Source organism: Mesocricetus auratus, unplaced genomic scaffold, assembly GCF_017639785.1.
Source record: "Mesocricetus auratus isolate SY011 unplaced genomic scaffold, BCM_Maur_2.0 Super-Scaffold_6730, whole genome shotgun sequence".
Taxonomy (NCBI): domain Eukaryota; kingdom Metazoa; phylum Chordata; class Mammalia; order Rodentia; family Cricetidae; genus Mesocricetus; species Mesocricetus auratus.
The window spans coordinates 97237074-97255457 of NW_024429184.1; the positions used below are offsets into that span (position 1 = coordinate 97237074).

At 37.7% G+C, this 18384-nt stretch overlaps 1 protein-coding gene across 3 annotated transcripts in view; it reads right to left on the reverse strand.

Annotated features, from left to right (window-relative positions):
- The window catches only part of Adamts19 (ADAM metallopeptidase with thrombospondin type 1 motif 19), a 188124-nt gene that overhangs the window by 135025 nt on the left and 34715 nt on the right, over nt 1-18384 (reverse strand). For all 3 annotated transcript variants that reach the window (XM_040741782.1, XM_005069088.4, XM_040741783.1), the window contains exons 3-6: nt 17120-17285; nt 7732-7901; nt 6504-6587; nt 5622-5779 (exon numbers count right to left, since the gene is read on the reverse strand). In XM_040741782.1, the coding sequence (XP_040597716.1) occupies nt 5622-5779; nt 6504-6587; nt 7732-7901; nt 17120-17285 (578 nt within the window). The remainder of the gene's footprint in view (nt 1-5621; nt 5780-6503; nt 6588-7731; nt 7902-17119; nt 17286-18384) is intronic.

Below are 18384 nucleotides of genomic sequence, written 5' to 3' on the forward strand. Positions count from 1 at the left end.
CACACTGTCAGTGGCTTAAAGCAAAACAAATTTCAAACAGATTTACATGGAAACTAAGTACGAGTGAGCCCAGGCTACAATCACAGTGGTGTGAGGGTGGTGATCCTGGAGGCTGGAGTGATAGCACTCTGCCTTCCCAGAGGACACTGAGAGGTTTCTCTACTTGTCAGCCCTTTGTCTGTCTTCAGAGTCAATGGTATAACATCCTCCAGTCCCGCTGAGTCGGAAACTCTTCTTCCTTCTTTCCTGTTTTAAGACTATTGTGATTACACACTGGGTCTGTATATAAATCATGGGTCACCTCTCCAACTGAAGATCCTGAATTTAGTCTTATATGCAGGGTTCCTTGTGGTATATAAAATGACGAGTTCATGGGTTCGAAGATTAGAACCAGGAGACATTCAGTGGGGAGCTTAGTGTGCCTAATACAATGCATGCCATGGAAATACTTTGGAGATACGTTGAAGGTAGAAGAAACAAATGCAAAAATGTGTATATACCACTAAGAAAGTGCTTTGTACACACTCATAACATAATATATGCTAACTTCCAGTAAGAGAGGGACATAGAGTTGCATAACAAATGTTATGTGTTAAAATGTAAAAATATTTCTTCAACTTTACTATGAGGGTGCATTTATATTGTGAAAACACAGTTTTAATTAAAAGTCATTTTTAAAATTTAAACATGAGCTTATGAGTTATCTTATAAAAATTTACTAAAACCTTTCCTAGTGGAACCAGTAAGAAAAAAAAGGTTTGGAATACAGTTTTAAGGAGAAAGTGGACTGTAAAATTTGAATGTTAAATATGAATCCCATTCTGTCTTATACTTCCTATGTATATAGCCAAGCAGGTAGATTTAATCATAGTGTTCTATGTCAGCTGAATGTGATATACATACATATATATATATATATATAATGCTATTTTGGTCTATTCTCTTAAGAGCACACATATGCATGGCTAGAGAAGGTTATAAAGAGCAGTAATAATGACAACTAGTTATTGAGGAGTTTTGAATCTATTTTATCAGATATTTTGACCTATAGTCTTTTGTTGTAGTTGTGTCTTTACCTAGTTTAGGTGTGAGAGTAATACTGGCTTCATACAAGTGTGGAGGTGCTTCTTCTGTTTCTTTTCTTGTCTTTCTTTTTTTATTTTGTTTATTTTTTGTATTTTGAGACAGGGTTTCTCTGTGCAACAAATAGCCCTAGCTGTCCTGGAACTATCTCTGTAGATCAGAACTCACAGAGATCCACCTGTCTCTGCCTCCCGATGCTGGTATTAAAGGTGTGTGCACCACCACCTGGCTCTTTTCTTTTCTTTTAATAATTTGAAGAGGGACAGTTGAGGTTCTTCTTTGAAACTTGGGTAGAAATCTGTTTCAAGTCCATCCAAATCCCATATCTATAACTCTGTACAAGAGGCAAACCCAAGTGGATCGAAGACCTCTATGGGACACCTGAAATACTGAGATTGCTAGACATAAACACTGTAACCTACAAAATGTAAGTGCGGAAAGGACTTTCTGAATAGGACTCCACTCTCCCAGGATTTAAGGCAAACAGTGGGCAAACAGCATGTCAAAGAAAACAATCAGTGAAGTGAAGAGGAAGCCCAGATCATCTCACTCACCCAAATAGGTGCTTTACCTGCCCAGAGACATCCACAGCCCACATAAAGATGTGCTATATGTTTTTTTCTTTTATCACAAATAAACTATCTAGAAGCATTTTATTAACAAGGAGATGAATATTCCTTCAGGTATAAAGCACCAGTTGTATTTTGTGTGTGTGTGTGTGTGTGTGTGTGTGTGTGTGTGTGTAGAAAATAAATCCGTTGAACTCACTGATTCCTGACATTGACTGTAAATTCCTGCAGTTATACTTACATAACCAATGTGGGAGGTTTGTTGTGTGTTTGTGAGAAGAGGCCCTCCTGTGCAGTCCAGGCTGAACTCTGACACATGAGTTCAAAGGACTCTTTCCCTTCAGCGCCAGAGTGGTTAGGACTCCTGGTATGGACTACCATGCCATGAGACCGCAGTGTGCAAATCCGTAAGTAAGCACTGGATTAAAGAAAACCAACCACTGCAGAGGTACAGACATAGTCCAAATGTCTGCAGACATGACTCATGGTGCAGACTTAATGGCTTACATGTTTGCCTCTGTATAATCCTCTCTATTCTTTAATATAAGCATCAATAATAAAAAATAGTAGTACTCTATTCAGCAGAAAAAAATAATGGAATCATGAGATTCGCAGGCAAATGGATGACACTAGAAGAAACCATCCTGAGTGAGGTAACCCAGTCACAAAAAGAGAAACATGGCATGTACTCTCTCATATATGGATTTTAGTCATAGATCTGGGGAGTGCCAGCCTACAATCCTATGGTCAGAGAGTCTGGGAAACAGTAACTTCATTTACTGGCTGGTTAAGTACTGAGCTGAACTCAAGAAAGCCAGTATCAGAGAGGGAGGACTGATGATCAAAGGGATTAAGACTGGGCTGGTTGAACCCCCAGAAACAGCTGACCAGACAAAGGTTAACTCTTGAATCCCAGGCATCAGCCTGGGAATCCAGCATGGGACTGATCAAGACCCCCTGAATCTGGGTGTCAGTGAGGAGGCCTAGGTAATCTATTGAGCCTTGGACAGCAGATCAGTACCCATCCCAAGTATACACACGGTCTCTGGACTCCCATAGAACAATGTGAGGTGCACTCTCACCCTGAACTCTTGGGGAAGGGTCTAGGCCCTGCCCTATATGAAATGACAGACTATGGACACCCCCATGGAGGGCCTCACCCTCCCTGGGGGAATGAGGGGATAACGGGGGGGGGGGATGGAGGGAGGGCACGGGAGGAGGGGAGGGAAAGGGAGAGGGACCTCGTACTGACTTGTGAAGCAACTTTGTTTCTTATCTAAATTTAAAATGGAAAATAAAAAAAATATTAATAAAAAAATAGAGCCACATAGACAATAAAAAAAATAGTAGTACTTATTTTAATCATGTATTTGCTATTGATCAAACATAGTGTTAGGTTCATTCATTACATATTAATAATGAAGATAGCTGAGGTTAAAATTTTGTCATGCACTGTAACCTAATTTATTTTCTATGATATACATATTTTATCATCATATGCTTTCCCTCACAATTTTAATCTAGCTTTATATTTGAAATGTTTCTTTTGTAATACTTTCCATATAGAATTTTAATATTCTCTTTTCTAACTCTTAAACATTCTAACTCATATTATTTTCTTTTTATATTTCTATCAACCTCATGTTAAAAAAATAAACCAGAATATATATAATCAGCGTCAATAATGAATAACAATAATCCACTGGTCTATGCTTTATTTCTAAGCAAATTGATGTGCATTTTTACTAAAAATTCAATAATCTGGCATATATGACATAATAAAAAGGAAAAGAATATCCACTTAATATTTTCAAATTGTCTAATATAATATCATCAAACTATCAGTTTGTACAATTGCATAGAGTGGTTGTCAAGGTTCTGCTAGCAAGCCTCAAACTAATTACAAATTCAGAAGGATAATTCTTTTTATATGAGATTATAACCCAGGTCAAATTATTGTGTGCAGATGCAGCCGGTTCCAAGTGTATAGAAAACTATAAGGCAGTGCAAGGGAATTCCTTTAATCATTAAGTAAATGTTCTGCTTTTAATATACTAGCTTTACATGTGCCAAGTTTATTCATCTGCTCATTAAAATGGCATATAATTTCACATAAATTGTTCTGAGAGAGGTAATTATTAAAAAACCAGCACTAGTAAATTGTATCTTGTATCGGGAAGAGAAAGAGGCCTGCATGGATGAAACAACTACTGTAGTAAGGGGCCTGCAATAAATATAAGGGAGGAGACATATTTTGTGACAGCAAGAGAAAGAAGAATAGCAAAGGAACCAGTTTTGTGTTGTGTTCTTATTAGTGCTATTTTTGTATTTAGGAAGTCAACATCCTCCACCTCTTCAGGAAAATTTTCTTCTCCATTTTACTCTTGAGCACCCACAGGCCTAACAACTTAGCATTACCTAAGTTGTTAAGGAATGCTGTCATTCTTTTTGGGTTTTAATTCCTATCCAGACTTACTCTGCATTTTATTTAAAAGCATGTACTTGTCTTAGTCTCTGTTCTATTGCTGGGAGGAGACACCATAGCCAAGGCAAATCTTTTAAAAGAAAGCATTTGGGGGTTTGTTCGCTTTTTGTGTTTGTTTTTGTTATTCCCTGCTATAAAGGCTCTATCAAAAGCCTGAGATATTTCTCCAGGCTCTGTAAATGGGGAAAGCTCAGTCTCCACTAAACATCAAAACCATGCTGAGTCAGAACAGATCCTCCTGGGTTGCCTTGCTGATGATACAGTCTTTCTGTGTTTCTTAAACAAATACTGAGAGCGATGAAAACGTACCAAAATTGCCTCACATTTGCAGCCTGACTTAACCCGATTATCACCATCGGTTTTAACATAGGAACAACATTCTGGTAAACTGGTAACAGTCTCAATCTATACAGATGACAAGTACGCATACTTCTTGGCAAGTTTTTATGCATAGGGCTCTGTCCTCTGGTATTCTCAGAAACTCCTTGGCCTGGAGATCTACTGTGATCCTAGCTGTTCTACCAGCTGAGAAATTGCCCTCAAACAGAGAGCTGGGTTAACAGTCGGGCTTCCCTAGTACATTTTCCATCTTTTAGGGATTACACTCCAATGACTTCAAAGTGTTGCCACCTAAATTTTCACGTTACATGCCTATTCAGTGTACAAATCCTGTATCAGTTATATGCACTCAGCTGGAGTGGAAATCCACTCATGTTCTTTCATACAGTTTTTATTAATAAAAGGTTTACTGCTAGGATTGTTGAGTATAACTAATAAGAAAATATCATTGATTCCATAGGTTTATTTCAGACAATTCATATGATATTGCTGTCACTGATATGATATGAAATTTTGACACTTTTGATGACCTAAAATTAAACCACTGGCACGTAATGAATTTTTTGTTAGCACTTTCTTGGAAGCAAAACACTATTGTTGACAATTGTTAATACAAAGAACAGGCACAGAAAATATTGCTGTGCATTGTTCCCCATTTTCAAAGCTACAAGCTATCCTTACTTCTGCATGACAAATATTTATGCTAAGTACATTCACCATGCAGTTCAGTTAATTAGCTAGAGATACACCAGAAAGTCTTTTCTCAGATGGGCCCAGAAAAACTATGAATTACTGAATTCTACTTAAGAAGTCAACTTAGTATGGGGATGGCTGAAAAACATAGTGTATGCTTATAGTACTTCATTTCTAATGAAATTCTCCCTAGCTTTAAGATATTCTCATCAATGCTATATCTTTGATAACAGCAGTTGTAAGCAATTTTTAAAGTTAACTGAAGAATATTTTGTCAACAGAGTATCAATCCAACACCAAGCCCCCGGGAAGTCAATGATAAATGGAGGAGGAAGACTAAAATCATTATGCCAAGAAGTCCTGGAACAAGCGCATGGTACCAAGGAATGGATGTGATCAGCAGCAGAGGTGCTGAATCAAGAATGCAACTTCTTTGGCTTTGGGAGTTTTACCTTGTTATAAGGACCGCTGCATCCACCGAAGCGATGTCTTCTCCCCAGCTTGTAGACATCTCTAAATACACATCGTTCTTCCTGCCAAACTCTTCATGCTGCCACTTACAAAAACTCTCCAGCATTTTCTCTCCATGGTGCCCAATGTACAGATCTGCCTACAACAGAGGCCGCTTTCATTTCCCAATCAGATTATTCTCAGATATGCCTAACTCATCAACTCATTAATCCTAAAGCAACTTCACAAACTACTAATGCAAACTGATAACATGACATTAATTAGAATGTAGAAGGCAATTAGTCTTAATTCATCCTGACCTCACACAAAATACAACATTAAACCAACAAAGTTGAAATTTGTGAACGTGTAATAATTACACCTTCTTTGTAAAGTTACCATGAAAATCAAAGAGGCATAATATAATGGAACATTTAAACATCTGATATTTTAGGCTTGGGAAATAGATTATTCTGTAATTTATAAAGAGCTTTTTGAAGTAGTTTTTAATTAGTTTTTTTAATTAGCCAGAGAGATGCCATAGACTGCTCTCCATTTCATTTACAATATAGATATGAACATACCTTCAACACATATGTTTAAATAATAGAAGAAAGTTGTCTTTTAAAATAACTTAAAATTACATTTTGGAAAGTTAAGGTTTGTTGTTAGGATCCTTGGAAACTAAGAACATTCCATTTTTCAAATAAAATTGAGGGATTAACCCAAACCAAAGGCCAGTTTTATGTATACTTTAAGTGATTCAGTGGATATTTTTGGATTTTGAGTCAATAAAAGAATATCCCTCAAATTCTCTCTACTCAAAAGTTCCTGAACACAATTTCTCACCCACTTAATTGAATAAAAACTCCAAACATTCTTACTGGTGTTTCATGAAGCAGAATAAGCTTTATCACACGGAGGTTGACCTGCACACCCAGACTCTTGTGTTGGAAAAGGTTAAAAACCTGAAAGCAAATAAAAAATAAAACTCCTAAAATTAAATGAAAATATAGCAACTTTTGTTCCAGGCCAAACATGGAGAAAATTTCAACTTAGCATAAAAACCTTTTTAAAAAGTGGTAGGCAACACATTTTTTTTACTGTGCTATTCTATTTTTTGTTTTTTTTTCACTTAAAATTTATTTAATGTGTATTACAAATCATATGGCTGACACAGCAAAGTTCTGTTTCTCCTGCTCTTAGTACAGGGACAGGACTAAAGTCAGACTGGCAGGCTGGCTCAGAACAAGGCTAGTAGTGTCTGAGAATGCAGATGACGATGGGCAGAAGGTTCTACAGTAAGGCAAATCATCCAATGGGGGAAGAGACTAAGAGCCATTAAGATAGATTCAGTCTATAGTCTTGTTTTCCCTTTTGTAAAATCCACTCTTCATTTGCATTTTATGATTCTTCCTTGAAGAAAGTTTGTCCAGCAAAATTAATGTGGTGAACTCATCCCCAAGACAGAAGACACAAACTTTTTCTGTACCCCAGCAGTTGGCAGTCATATTAGCTTCCTAGGAGTCAGTCTGATTGATTTTACCTAATACATATTAGATTCAACTGAGAAAACTTGAATTATACTTGCTATTTGAAACTGCATACATGCTTGAGTTAATTGGGTTGACAAAATTTATCTTTATTCCACCCTATAACCATTTTATAACATTTGTGTTAAAAGCATGCACATAAATCAATACTATAATATTGATATACTATCAACATTGTCTTTGAAAGACATAAAGTAAAGGCAGAAACAGAGAAAATAAAAGGGAAAGGAAAAAATTGACAGTTTTCCCATTTAAAAATTAACACCAAAGGTTTTAAAATAAGGCAAGGTCTGGAGACCTGTCTGCTGTTTCATCGGATACAAATCAATTTGAGGTACCTAAGACACCAAACCACATCACTGAGGTTTGTAAGGAGTAATTCACAAGAGGCACATTTTGAGGACCTACTGTGAGCAGGTCCTCAAAATGTGAGAGAAAGGGATGAGTTAAATTTTAGAGAACTTGAAGCCTTGGCTTCAGTAACAAACACTACAAACAAAATACTTCTTTAGATTCGAATCTACTTAGAGTTCTCTTGAAAACCTTAAGGTTCGCCTACCATATTTAAGATGGTCAGGATGAATCTCCTGGCTGCATCTGCTCCGTGGTGGGAAACCATTGCTGGATCTGCGACCACTACAGTCTCAATGTTGTATTCCTGGGGCAATTTGTATGAATACCGTTTTTCTCTTCTGCTCTCTGTTTTTTTAGACCTTGGTCTTCCTTTATCTGCAACAGAGAAATGATTTTTTTTAGTATATCTACCACAGTGCCCGTTCACGATAGAAAGCAACACCGAGTAAAGTCCTAAAGATGAACTCTCAGAGGACTTTGTGTGTCAAATCTGCTGTATTAAGCTACTTTGGCCTCCCAGTCTTCCTCAGTTTCCCCACCTGTAAAGTGAATTTTAATGAAATCTAATTCCTAGAGTTACTGATGGAATTTGCATATAAAAATCACTGCAGTAAAATTTCTAACAAAGAGTTAAAATGAAATGTAATAAACAAAGTATTAGTGACTTTTTTTTCTACCCTGATGACAAAAGAAAGGTTGGCTTGTCAAAAGTACCTAAAACTACTGTTGTACACATTCCAAACAGTTGCTCTGATTACTAGATCATCATAAATGAGATGCAAGGCTTTAACTCCAACTCCCATCATGTGTTCAAAAGTTAGACCTTACAGTGATAACAATTCCTCAAATGTTCTTGAATTAAAGTGGCAACTGAAAACATGATATTTTATAAGTTTGACCATGAAATATTAACCACTTCTGTTTATGAAATAATGCCACCAACATAGTGAAAAGAATGCCCCAAAGCAGAAGAAGACATTTACTATATATTTCCAGATTATGTAAATGAAAAAAATCTATTTTAATACAAGATCACAAAACAGAAACGCAGACAATGGACTTGAACAGTTTTTGGTCATAAAAACAAAAAACATAAACCAAAGCAACAAAAACAAAATCCTCTAAATCTCTAATTTGTGTACAAGAGAGGCTTCAACCAAGTCTGGTAACATGATAATCCAAAAGCAAATGGAAATGAATCAAAGTTCCTACGATGAGCAAAATTAAAGGACATATAACACTGAACACTGATAGACATGCAGGACAACTGAACATCCATATGAGTATGGTGCATATGTAAAACAGTTATATATGTAACAGCCAGGAGAAATGGTTGATTGAATTTGGGTGTTTATCGTCACACTTCTGAAGGTGATACTGAAATAACAATTAACAATACAAAAGATACTGGTGTTCAATTTTAGGATACGCATGCTGAAAACTGATTACCATGGTCTTCTAACCTGAAATTATGCATTTACAATGATGATTATTTCTCCATCAGAATTTCACACAAAGTATGTGCATATTAATCAGAACAGCACTGTTCTTACTAGCTCATATAAGCCATCAAGAGTCTAATGGATCGAATCTTGGCCCAACTATTTAATGAAAACCAGAGGAATACTAGATAGAATATAAGGAAAACAACTGCTATAATATATATCCATGGATGGATCTCAAAACTCATGCTATTCTGTAAAAAGAAGGCAGCTACAAAAGAATAGGTAGTTTGAGCCCATTTGTAATCTGGCAAGCCGTGGCGTTGGACAGCAGGACCTTGACCATGGTTAGGAGGGAACACAACTGGGATGTACATATGGTGCAGATATTTTCTGTATTCAATTCAGTGGTTGCTCAAGTGCAACACTGTGTAACTGCCTGTGTTCACGTGCTGCTACAGTGATGTTTATGTTTTAACAGCTTCATTGAGGTACGCAGTTGTTTTCATGCATCATTTAATAAAGTTTAATAAATCTCAGTGGTCATATAACCACCTCTGCAATCCATGGCTGAATCGGTTATAACTCCTGCAGTAATGAATGCCTAACTCTAAGCTGACATTGTTTACTTCACAGATATTTTTTCCTTGTTGACCAACATTTTTCTTTATTTCTTTACCACAATTTGCAGACTCTGGAAATGTGAAGACAAATGTTTAGCTGAATGGGTGGTATTCCCTGGATGTCTAACTTTGTTTGAGTTCACGAGAGGTGCTCTTACCTTTTCCACTCATCTAACTGGCTTATAGTAAATATTTTTGCTCACAGTAGGTGCCTTGGTTTCAGCGTGCCTCTATGGCTCCACCTTAGTAGCCATCTACTCCACCTCTAACATCTGCACAGTTTCAGAATTCACTTACATCTTGAATTATTTGACCTCCTAGATGGCCTCTCTTATTACCTTCTAAACACAAGCGTCAAGCCTGAGATCTAAGAGGAAACAGATGCCAAGACAATAGCAAGTGAGCTCTCTGACTTTAGCTATCTGCATGGTGTCTGTTTCTCTCTCTCTCTTTCTTGCAGTAATAGAAATTTAAGTATCTACTTAATAAAACAAGTTTTAGTAGGATAGCATATAAAGTCGGTTACTAAGTTAATGTATACAGGAAAATAAAAGCAAATGTCCTTTATGCACTGGAAGTGAGCATGGTAACACCTAAAAGGGCAATGCAAAGTGGCAAGAACAAGAGTGGGCATGTGCAGCAGAATCTGTTGATACGATTGGATCTTATGCAATCAAAATGGTGATAGAAATGAATGCCAACGCCCCAAAGGAGGGACAAGAATAGGAATTAAGTTAAATAGTGTTTTCCACTTTAGGACACTTAAAAATTAACTGTGTGGCTTTTCCAACTGTGGTGTAAATTATACCTATAGTTATAGACTCAAATCGGCTTTACAGCAAGCATTAGCTGGGGAAAATCCCTTCAAGTTTATTTATGAAGAGACTTATCTTGCCAGAGTCAATACCAAATAAATGGGTCAGGAAAAAGTTCTCATATTTTTTATCATCACTGGCCTTGAGAGGAAACGGAAACATCATGTGCTGTGAAGCATTCATTCACTACCGTAACGAGATGGATATGGAAATATCCAGTAACTAAAACAGAGCATAGTTCACTCCGAACATGTTTCCACATCTTCTAGTTCTATTGGTTGTTTCCCTTTCGTTGATTTTAGGGAGGTTGCTGAAGCTAAGATAACTAACTGCCTGTAGGTATCCAATCTCTTCCCGGAAATGCCACCACTGCTCTCTTGGCTGGTTTGTGATTGTCCAACCAGAAGCACTGTGCAGTCTAATGTTCAACTGTGTGACCATCTAGCTAAATGACCAAGGACAGACTATGAGGAAAACTGGTGTTTGTGATTCCTAGATCATTTTAAAAAATTACTTGTAGTCCGGGCGGTGGTGGCACATGCCTTTAATCCCAGCACTCGGGAGGCAGAGGCAGGCAGATCTCTGTGAGTTCGAGGCCGGGCTGGACCGACAGCCTCCAAAACAATACAGAGAAACCCTGTCTCGTAAAAACAAAACAAAAAAATTACTTGTCCTTCTTTCTCTCATTTCCATCCCAGTGGGCTAGAATCAACAAAGTATAGTGAGTTCAGGTATACATTACAGGGGACAACACAGGGCAGGGGGTGGGGCATGGGAAACTCTAATGGAAAAATATGGGGCCACTGGATGATGTCACAGATCATACTCCCTATCTTGCCCTGTCTCTCTGAAAGTGTCTGAACTGTAACATGTTGGGGACACAAACTGCTATCTGAATTGAACCACTGTTATTTATTGTAGTAACCTAGAGCCTCCTGGAACTTCTACAGGGGTCTCTCACTGTCCTCAAAAGGTATCTCTTGTGAATTACTCCTTACAAACCTCAGCATCTATGTCATGACCTGCTCTCATGGTTGTCTGTATCCATCATCACAAGAGGACAAGAGAACAGAGTGTCTCCCTTGCATACAACCTACCAAAATTTAAAGATCACCAGTGAATACAAAGATCTGCTTTCATGGCCTACAGGTAGCCTGTAAGGAATTGGAGGGGTTTGGAATATTAAAGATGAGTGTGAAAAGATGGTTACTCAGTTCCTTTTTAACAAATTGTCTGTGCATTAAACCAAGCATTCTAGCTTTCCCTAAGACAATGGCCTTTCAGATAGTATTTTAAAGAATTATAATGTTGAGTAAACCCAGAACAGCTAGACCGTTCCTCTCTTCTCCCACTCATCTCCCTAGAGTCACTCTTTTCTACCAATGCTGGCTCCTTACTGTCAGGGAGTCGTGTGCTATGCTTCTGGTTTTGACTCTCTTTTCCAAGGAGGCATCCTTACTATCGACTATCAAGGGAAGCCACTCAGCCTTGGCAGTGTTTTCTATCTGTTTTGTTTGATTCCTCTCTTGGGAACCTAATCATAAAAGGCATCAAAATAGTGTATTTTGCAACCCTGTATTAAAAATGTTAACAATTATTACAAAAATAGTTATTTAAAGGCTTCCAGAAACTTTCGAGAATTGACAATAAATCAATATCAATTGCAGAAAAAAACATGTAACTAGTGTTAAGATCAAATTTATAGCACAAAGAATAAAAGGGGTATTGAACCATAATTTATAAAGGATTTCTACACCATTTCTAATAAAAAGTTAAAATAAGAATTTAACCATGAAGTTAATTTTTACCACGAATAAAATGTACTCTTTAATGATAGTTTCAACTCCAAATTTTCTAAGCGAAACATCTGAATAGGAGCTAGTATACACCTGGAAGTTGGGGCAGAAGGTGGAATGGAGACAGAATTTGTAAATAATCAATGTGAAGTTGAACCCACCAATTTGACTTCTATCATCCTCATAAAATAAGTCAAATTACGGATAAAAATTAAACATGGCCTTTAGGGAGATAATATACCAGTAGATAATATAGAATTCACTCAGAGAAGACAGCACAGCAAGAGAATCAGAACAACAGAAACATGTGAGGACTGAAGTGAAGAGAGCTTCTTCCCCGTGTCAACGGGTGATAGAACATTTACTTTCCCCAACAATAGGAGTCCCAATATACCACCTTCTGCTGCTCTTTTGGCATATTGTGTTTACATAGACTATCTGGAATATTCCATGTTTCTTAATAATTCAGCTCCATGGTAGAGACCCTGTTACAACCTAGTCACTGTGTGTGGAAGACATGCATAATGAAGAAATATTTTTATCTTCTTCATTCCTTTGATGTTGTCGCTGTCTACAACTCTGCTTAGCTCATTCCTCATTTCCTACATCTTCAGATCCTTCTCCGGACATATGCACATTGCCATATGTACAGCTGTTGCTGCACGCCTCCCATTAGAGAGAGGATTTGATGATATGCAGAAAAATACAAAGTGTGTGTCCCCTGATCACCTGCCAACACTGACAGTCATCACAGCGTGCTGGATGGAGTACAGGAGATGCTTCCATAGTGGCCTGGTTGAGTCAACTCTAGGAAGAGAGATGATCTCTTTATCCAGCTCAGACTTGCATTTTTAATCCCAAAAATGTCCAGTTTTTTAAAGAGTCCTAAGGCACAATAATAAGTGTACTCTCCAATGCTGAGCATTATAAATTAATGATATCAGGGCTGAGATGGCTCAGCAGTTAAGAGCACTAAAGACCCTTCCAAAGAACCTGGGCTCAATTCCTAGCACACACATGGCAGCTCACAACTGTCTGTAACTCCAGTCCCAAGGGATCTGGCAACCTCATAGAGACCTACAATGCAGGCAAAACACCAATGCACATAAAAATAAACAAATCTTTAGAAATGAATCAATTGACGGTGTCACTTGAAGAGCACGTGTGTGCTGTCATTATCCAATGCACAGCTAGTTTTCCAGGACTGGATATCATCAAGTACAGATATTTGGCCCCAGCCCTCTTGGCTGATGCTTTCTCAAGCCTTTACACTTTCCTGGATTTTGTTTCTTCTGCCCAAAATGTTCTTGCCCCATTAACATCTCAAAAAAAACTGTGCATACGTTTTTCATTTTCCCATGTAACTACATTTAATGCTGAGAAGAGCTCTGAGGTTCAGGTATTCCGCTCCCAACTTCCATGCTGTAAATGGACCTTCAGAGAGATGAGTTCCCCAAGTTCACATACTTAAGAAGTGTAATGTGGTGGTGTGAACACAGGCAGCCTGACCCCTGACCTCACAGTTCATTATCTTAGCTTGTGCACAGCATTCCTGTTGCCTAGCTCAGCACCTTAAGGAATGTTATGAACTGAAATTCTCATCACACTTGCCATTGTACAATATAATTTTTGACTGACTCATTTTTAAAACATTTTATATTATTATACACTCAGAAATAGGAATTTTGTCAGTCCCACAACATTGTAAACTGACTGGTTGTTACAAAGTCAATACAGATTTAAAACTACAAATTTCACTGATTACTAATTGGGGAGTGATTAAAGATAGGCTTCAAATCTGATGCCTCTGACTTTAAACTCTTCTATATTTAAACTCCTCTCTTTTATATTGTATTTTAATATGCAAGCTGTCAAAGGGGAGAAGTAATGCATAGATGGCCCAGATGTGACATCTATGATACAAACAACAACCATCCCAGCAAGACATCCACAAGGGTACAATAGTGACATTTATTTCTTGGAGGAAACCAGAAGCTGTCTAACTGAACTTAGAGAAGACTTAATGATATAGAATGTATTCCTAGTACTATAATCCAAGCCTACTAGTCATGACTGATGAGTCATGGGATTCTGAGGAGAACCTACTACTGCCACTTTCCAAAACCAGTATACTTCCTAACTGCATTCCAAGTTATCCCTATGCCCACAGGTAAGGGTAGCTCTCATCTTTTGTCACAGCTTCTTTTTGCAGCAGATGGCGACCGTTACAGAAAGCCCCAATTGGTCAAGAAAGTAGAGATCAACTGAGCCCAACTGTAACTGACACATCTACAACACAATCCCTGTGCCTATGCCTTAGGGTACATTACAAACCAAGTGGGAAAACGATTATACGAGCCAGAGTCCCCAGGATGCCTGCTATAAGGTAGTATCATGTGTGTGTGTGTGTGTGTGTGTGTGTGTGTGTGTGTGTATGAATATGTATGTGTATATCAAGGAAGCTGTACCCATTAATGAAATCTCAATAATATGATATACTATATAAGACCTGAATAACGACAGCAACAGTTGATGTAATAATGCATTGATATATGCATAGTATATATGTATAAATATGTGTGTGCAAAAAATTAAATGGAATATTTAATAAAGTTGCAAGGAGAAATGGGAAGAGTTGGAAATAGAGAGATATGCACAAATTATGTAAACATAGTGTTCATATATGAAATTTCCAAAAAAATAGTTAAAAAGGAATACAAAATGTTATCCTAAGAGTACAAAAGTTTCCCATAGAACAATGTGAGGTGCACTCTCACCCTGAACTCTTGGGGAATGGTCTAGGCCCTGCCCTATATGAAATGACAGACTATGGACACCCCCATGGAGGGCCTCACCCTCCCTGCGGGAATGAGGGGATAACGGGGGGGGGGATTGGGGGAGGGCACGGGAGGAGGGGAGGGAATGGGAGAGGGACCTGGAACTGACTTGTGAAGCAACCTCGTTTCTTATCTAAATTTAAAGTGGAAAATAAAATATAAAAAAAAAGAGTACAAAAGTTTCTGTGGAAAAGTAATTCCTAAACTCAATGTAAAGACACATAGTCTACCTAGGACAGTTACGTGGTAGAAAGCAACAAGACAGAGATCAAGCCGAAATACAATTTAAAATTCTATTTTGTATTATGCAAGTCTAAGTCATATGATTGTGATAATGTGTAGGCTCAAAGTACAAAGATAAAAGCAAAAGTGGATACATGAGTGAAAGACTATAAATACATGTCACATGTGGCTAATTTTAAAATACTTTCCAAAGACGGAGCTCCCCAGTACAGGTAAGCTCAACAAATCATCTGATTGCTCACAGCTTTCTATCCTTGCATACAAATCAATATATTATGCATATTATATATACTATGTAATGTATATCAGAAACACTGTGAATAATGTTGACCAAACATGAGTCATGCATTTACACTTTATTAGCCTATTAACACAAGGTCTCTCTAGAGTGTGTGTCTCAGAGAGCAATGGCCCACAAAGCCTCCACTGTGTCCTTAGTTAACGTGGGCAGTTAAAGGCAGAAACTCACTGGGATACAGGAGGTGTACAGTGCAGATTTCAGAATGGCTAGGCAGAGCAATAGTCTTAAGCAGGCTACCACCGAGTTACTGCTACTGTTTTTAGTTTCAAATACCAAGCATGTTCTTCTTTTGTCCATAATGCTCTAACTTCCATTCTGTTCTGTACCTCTTTCAAATTAAAAATCCCTAAAATAGGAAAGAGGCCTTGTCTTACAAAACATGGTCTTTTCTGGTAAACTGGATCAGATATTAACAGGGTCTCACCAAACCACTGAAGATCTTTTCTTACATGGAAGGAGTTTTCACAAAAGGAAGTAGAATTTATGATTAATGCTAAAAAATACATCCTACACAAAATGTATCATAATTTTTCTCTAAACTGAATACCTTTGAGAACTATGGTCTCTGCAAATATTACTTACTGTCACACTTCATAAACCTGGCCTCAAATAGCACAGGCAATTTTAGAATTTATGTCCTACACATCAACTACATTAACACTTAAATGCAAACCCACAAGTCTAATTTTAAACTCATTACATTGAAAATCCTTACATTCTAAAATTCACACTTTTTCACATTAGAGTAAAAATATTTTTCCAGTTAGTGACTACTCACTGAGATGGCTGCATTAGATATCTAAAACACCTGTCTTAGAGGAAGATGCTACTCTGTTGTTTACCATGGCATTCATGGCATCTTCCTATTCCTGAAGATATCACAGATTTCTGTGTAGAGGTCATAGGGAAGTAAACAAAAGTGCCACATTATTATTCCCGGAAACTGGCAGGCTGAGCATAATGGAACTCCATGGCTGAAATGTTTGTGAGCTTCTGACAGGTTTTATGTTCTGGTACAGAGGATGAATTAAACATGTATGTTTTTATTTTCCTTCCTGATCTTCCAAGATGGCATTTAGACTAGTTTAAAAGAACACAAAGGATGCTTCCAGTCAGCAAGAAGCAAGATCTATATAGTTCTCCTGGAGGTAGACTAAGTAAGGCTTGGCGCCCACAGTAATCATTCACAGTAAGTCTGGAACTCTGTCAGTCATTTCTCTTCCAGTGAAGTGCAAAGCACCCCATAAGAAAGACTTCCCTGGTTGAGAGCCCGGCAGAGACGTCATATGCTGACCTTTGTAGAGTGTTTCGAGTTTCCACCTTTTGATGTTAAAGTACCGTGCCTCATAAAAACACTAAACAATACACCTAGCATGGGCATTAAGCAGATGAGAAAATAACAAGTAAGTCAAGAGGTCGAGGGTATGGAGGGTGAATCACACACCAGGAGAAGAGGATGTGGAGAGGCTGAGACAGAATGCTTCAAAGAACTCATTCCACAGCACACATGGAGTTAATCTCTTCAGGAAGGGTTACCTGAAATGACACCACAGTGATGATTGTGGAGAGCTGACTTCTCCCTGCTGTTTCCCTCTTCGGATCTTTTCTGCCTGTATAAACGGTGTGGGTGACCCAAGATGGCCATTGTATTGTTGAATGGCTCAATGAATATGAAGTCCTCGTTGAGTTGTATAAAGCCCATCTGGAACACATAACACGAACAGATACGTAAGGCATACCATGCAGAAATTACTTTTCAGACTCCACACCCACATGCTGTTGTCTTTAACAAATGTGCATACAAACCCCCTGCAAAGCTATTTTTGTAGCCCCGCTAGTAAAGTAGCCACCTTCTCACAGTATGACTTCATCTTGACGCACTCACTGAACTAGCATAAACTCCATTTAGTTCGACTGAGCCTGTGTGGGTGGGAGGCAAGACGCCAGCAACAGATGCACAGTAAAAATTCTGGAATGTTAAAGGCTGACTTTGGGAGACCCATGGGGTCACTAACACGAACAACATGTCCAGCAACAGCGAAGCAGCTTTTAATTGCAGGCAACACACAGTCCAACTTCCTGACAACCTCTCTTTAGTGAAGTAATTCATGTAAAATATCAAGGCGAATGATGAGGCACAGCCTTGAAATTACTATAGAAAATGTCTTAAACTTTCCACTAACCACTTTAGGAATTTTTCAGACTGAAGCAGAACATTGAATGAAGAGTTACATGCAAGCCCACACTTCATGTCATAGAGCTTTACACTTATCTAATTGGGCATGTAAATTCAAAAACTGCAAACCAAGGTTGGGAACAATAAAAATAATCAGTTTGCATTTTCGTTGTGTTGGGGCTAAGACTTTTTTTTTCTTATTAAGATATAAGCTGCATCACAACTAGGAAAGCAGAATTGACAAAAGTTCTTTTCAATATTTATTAAGTATATAACCCAATCTATAAATAGCATAGGTTTAAATATGCTAACATCTTAGTGGTCATTTTCATAGAAATATTTTCCTGAAACTTGAATTATTCAACCCAAGATTCTATTTATATAATGTTAATTCAGCTTTATGGTAGCCCCATGAAACGTATGGATCATTTTAATTCAGTGTACACACAAAGTACCATAATAATTTCTTCAGAAATGGTAAGCTTTCAAAACTGGAGATTAATGAAAACTACATTTTCTCTGAAAAAAAACCCTGCATTTCCCTTAGAAATTTTTTAAATACAAGTAATGTTTTATAATATTCACAGTTTTATTCCTTTTCTTCCTAGTAGATAGAAAAATACCA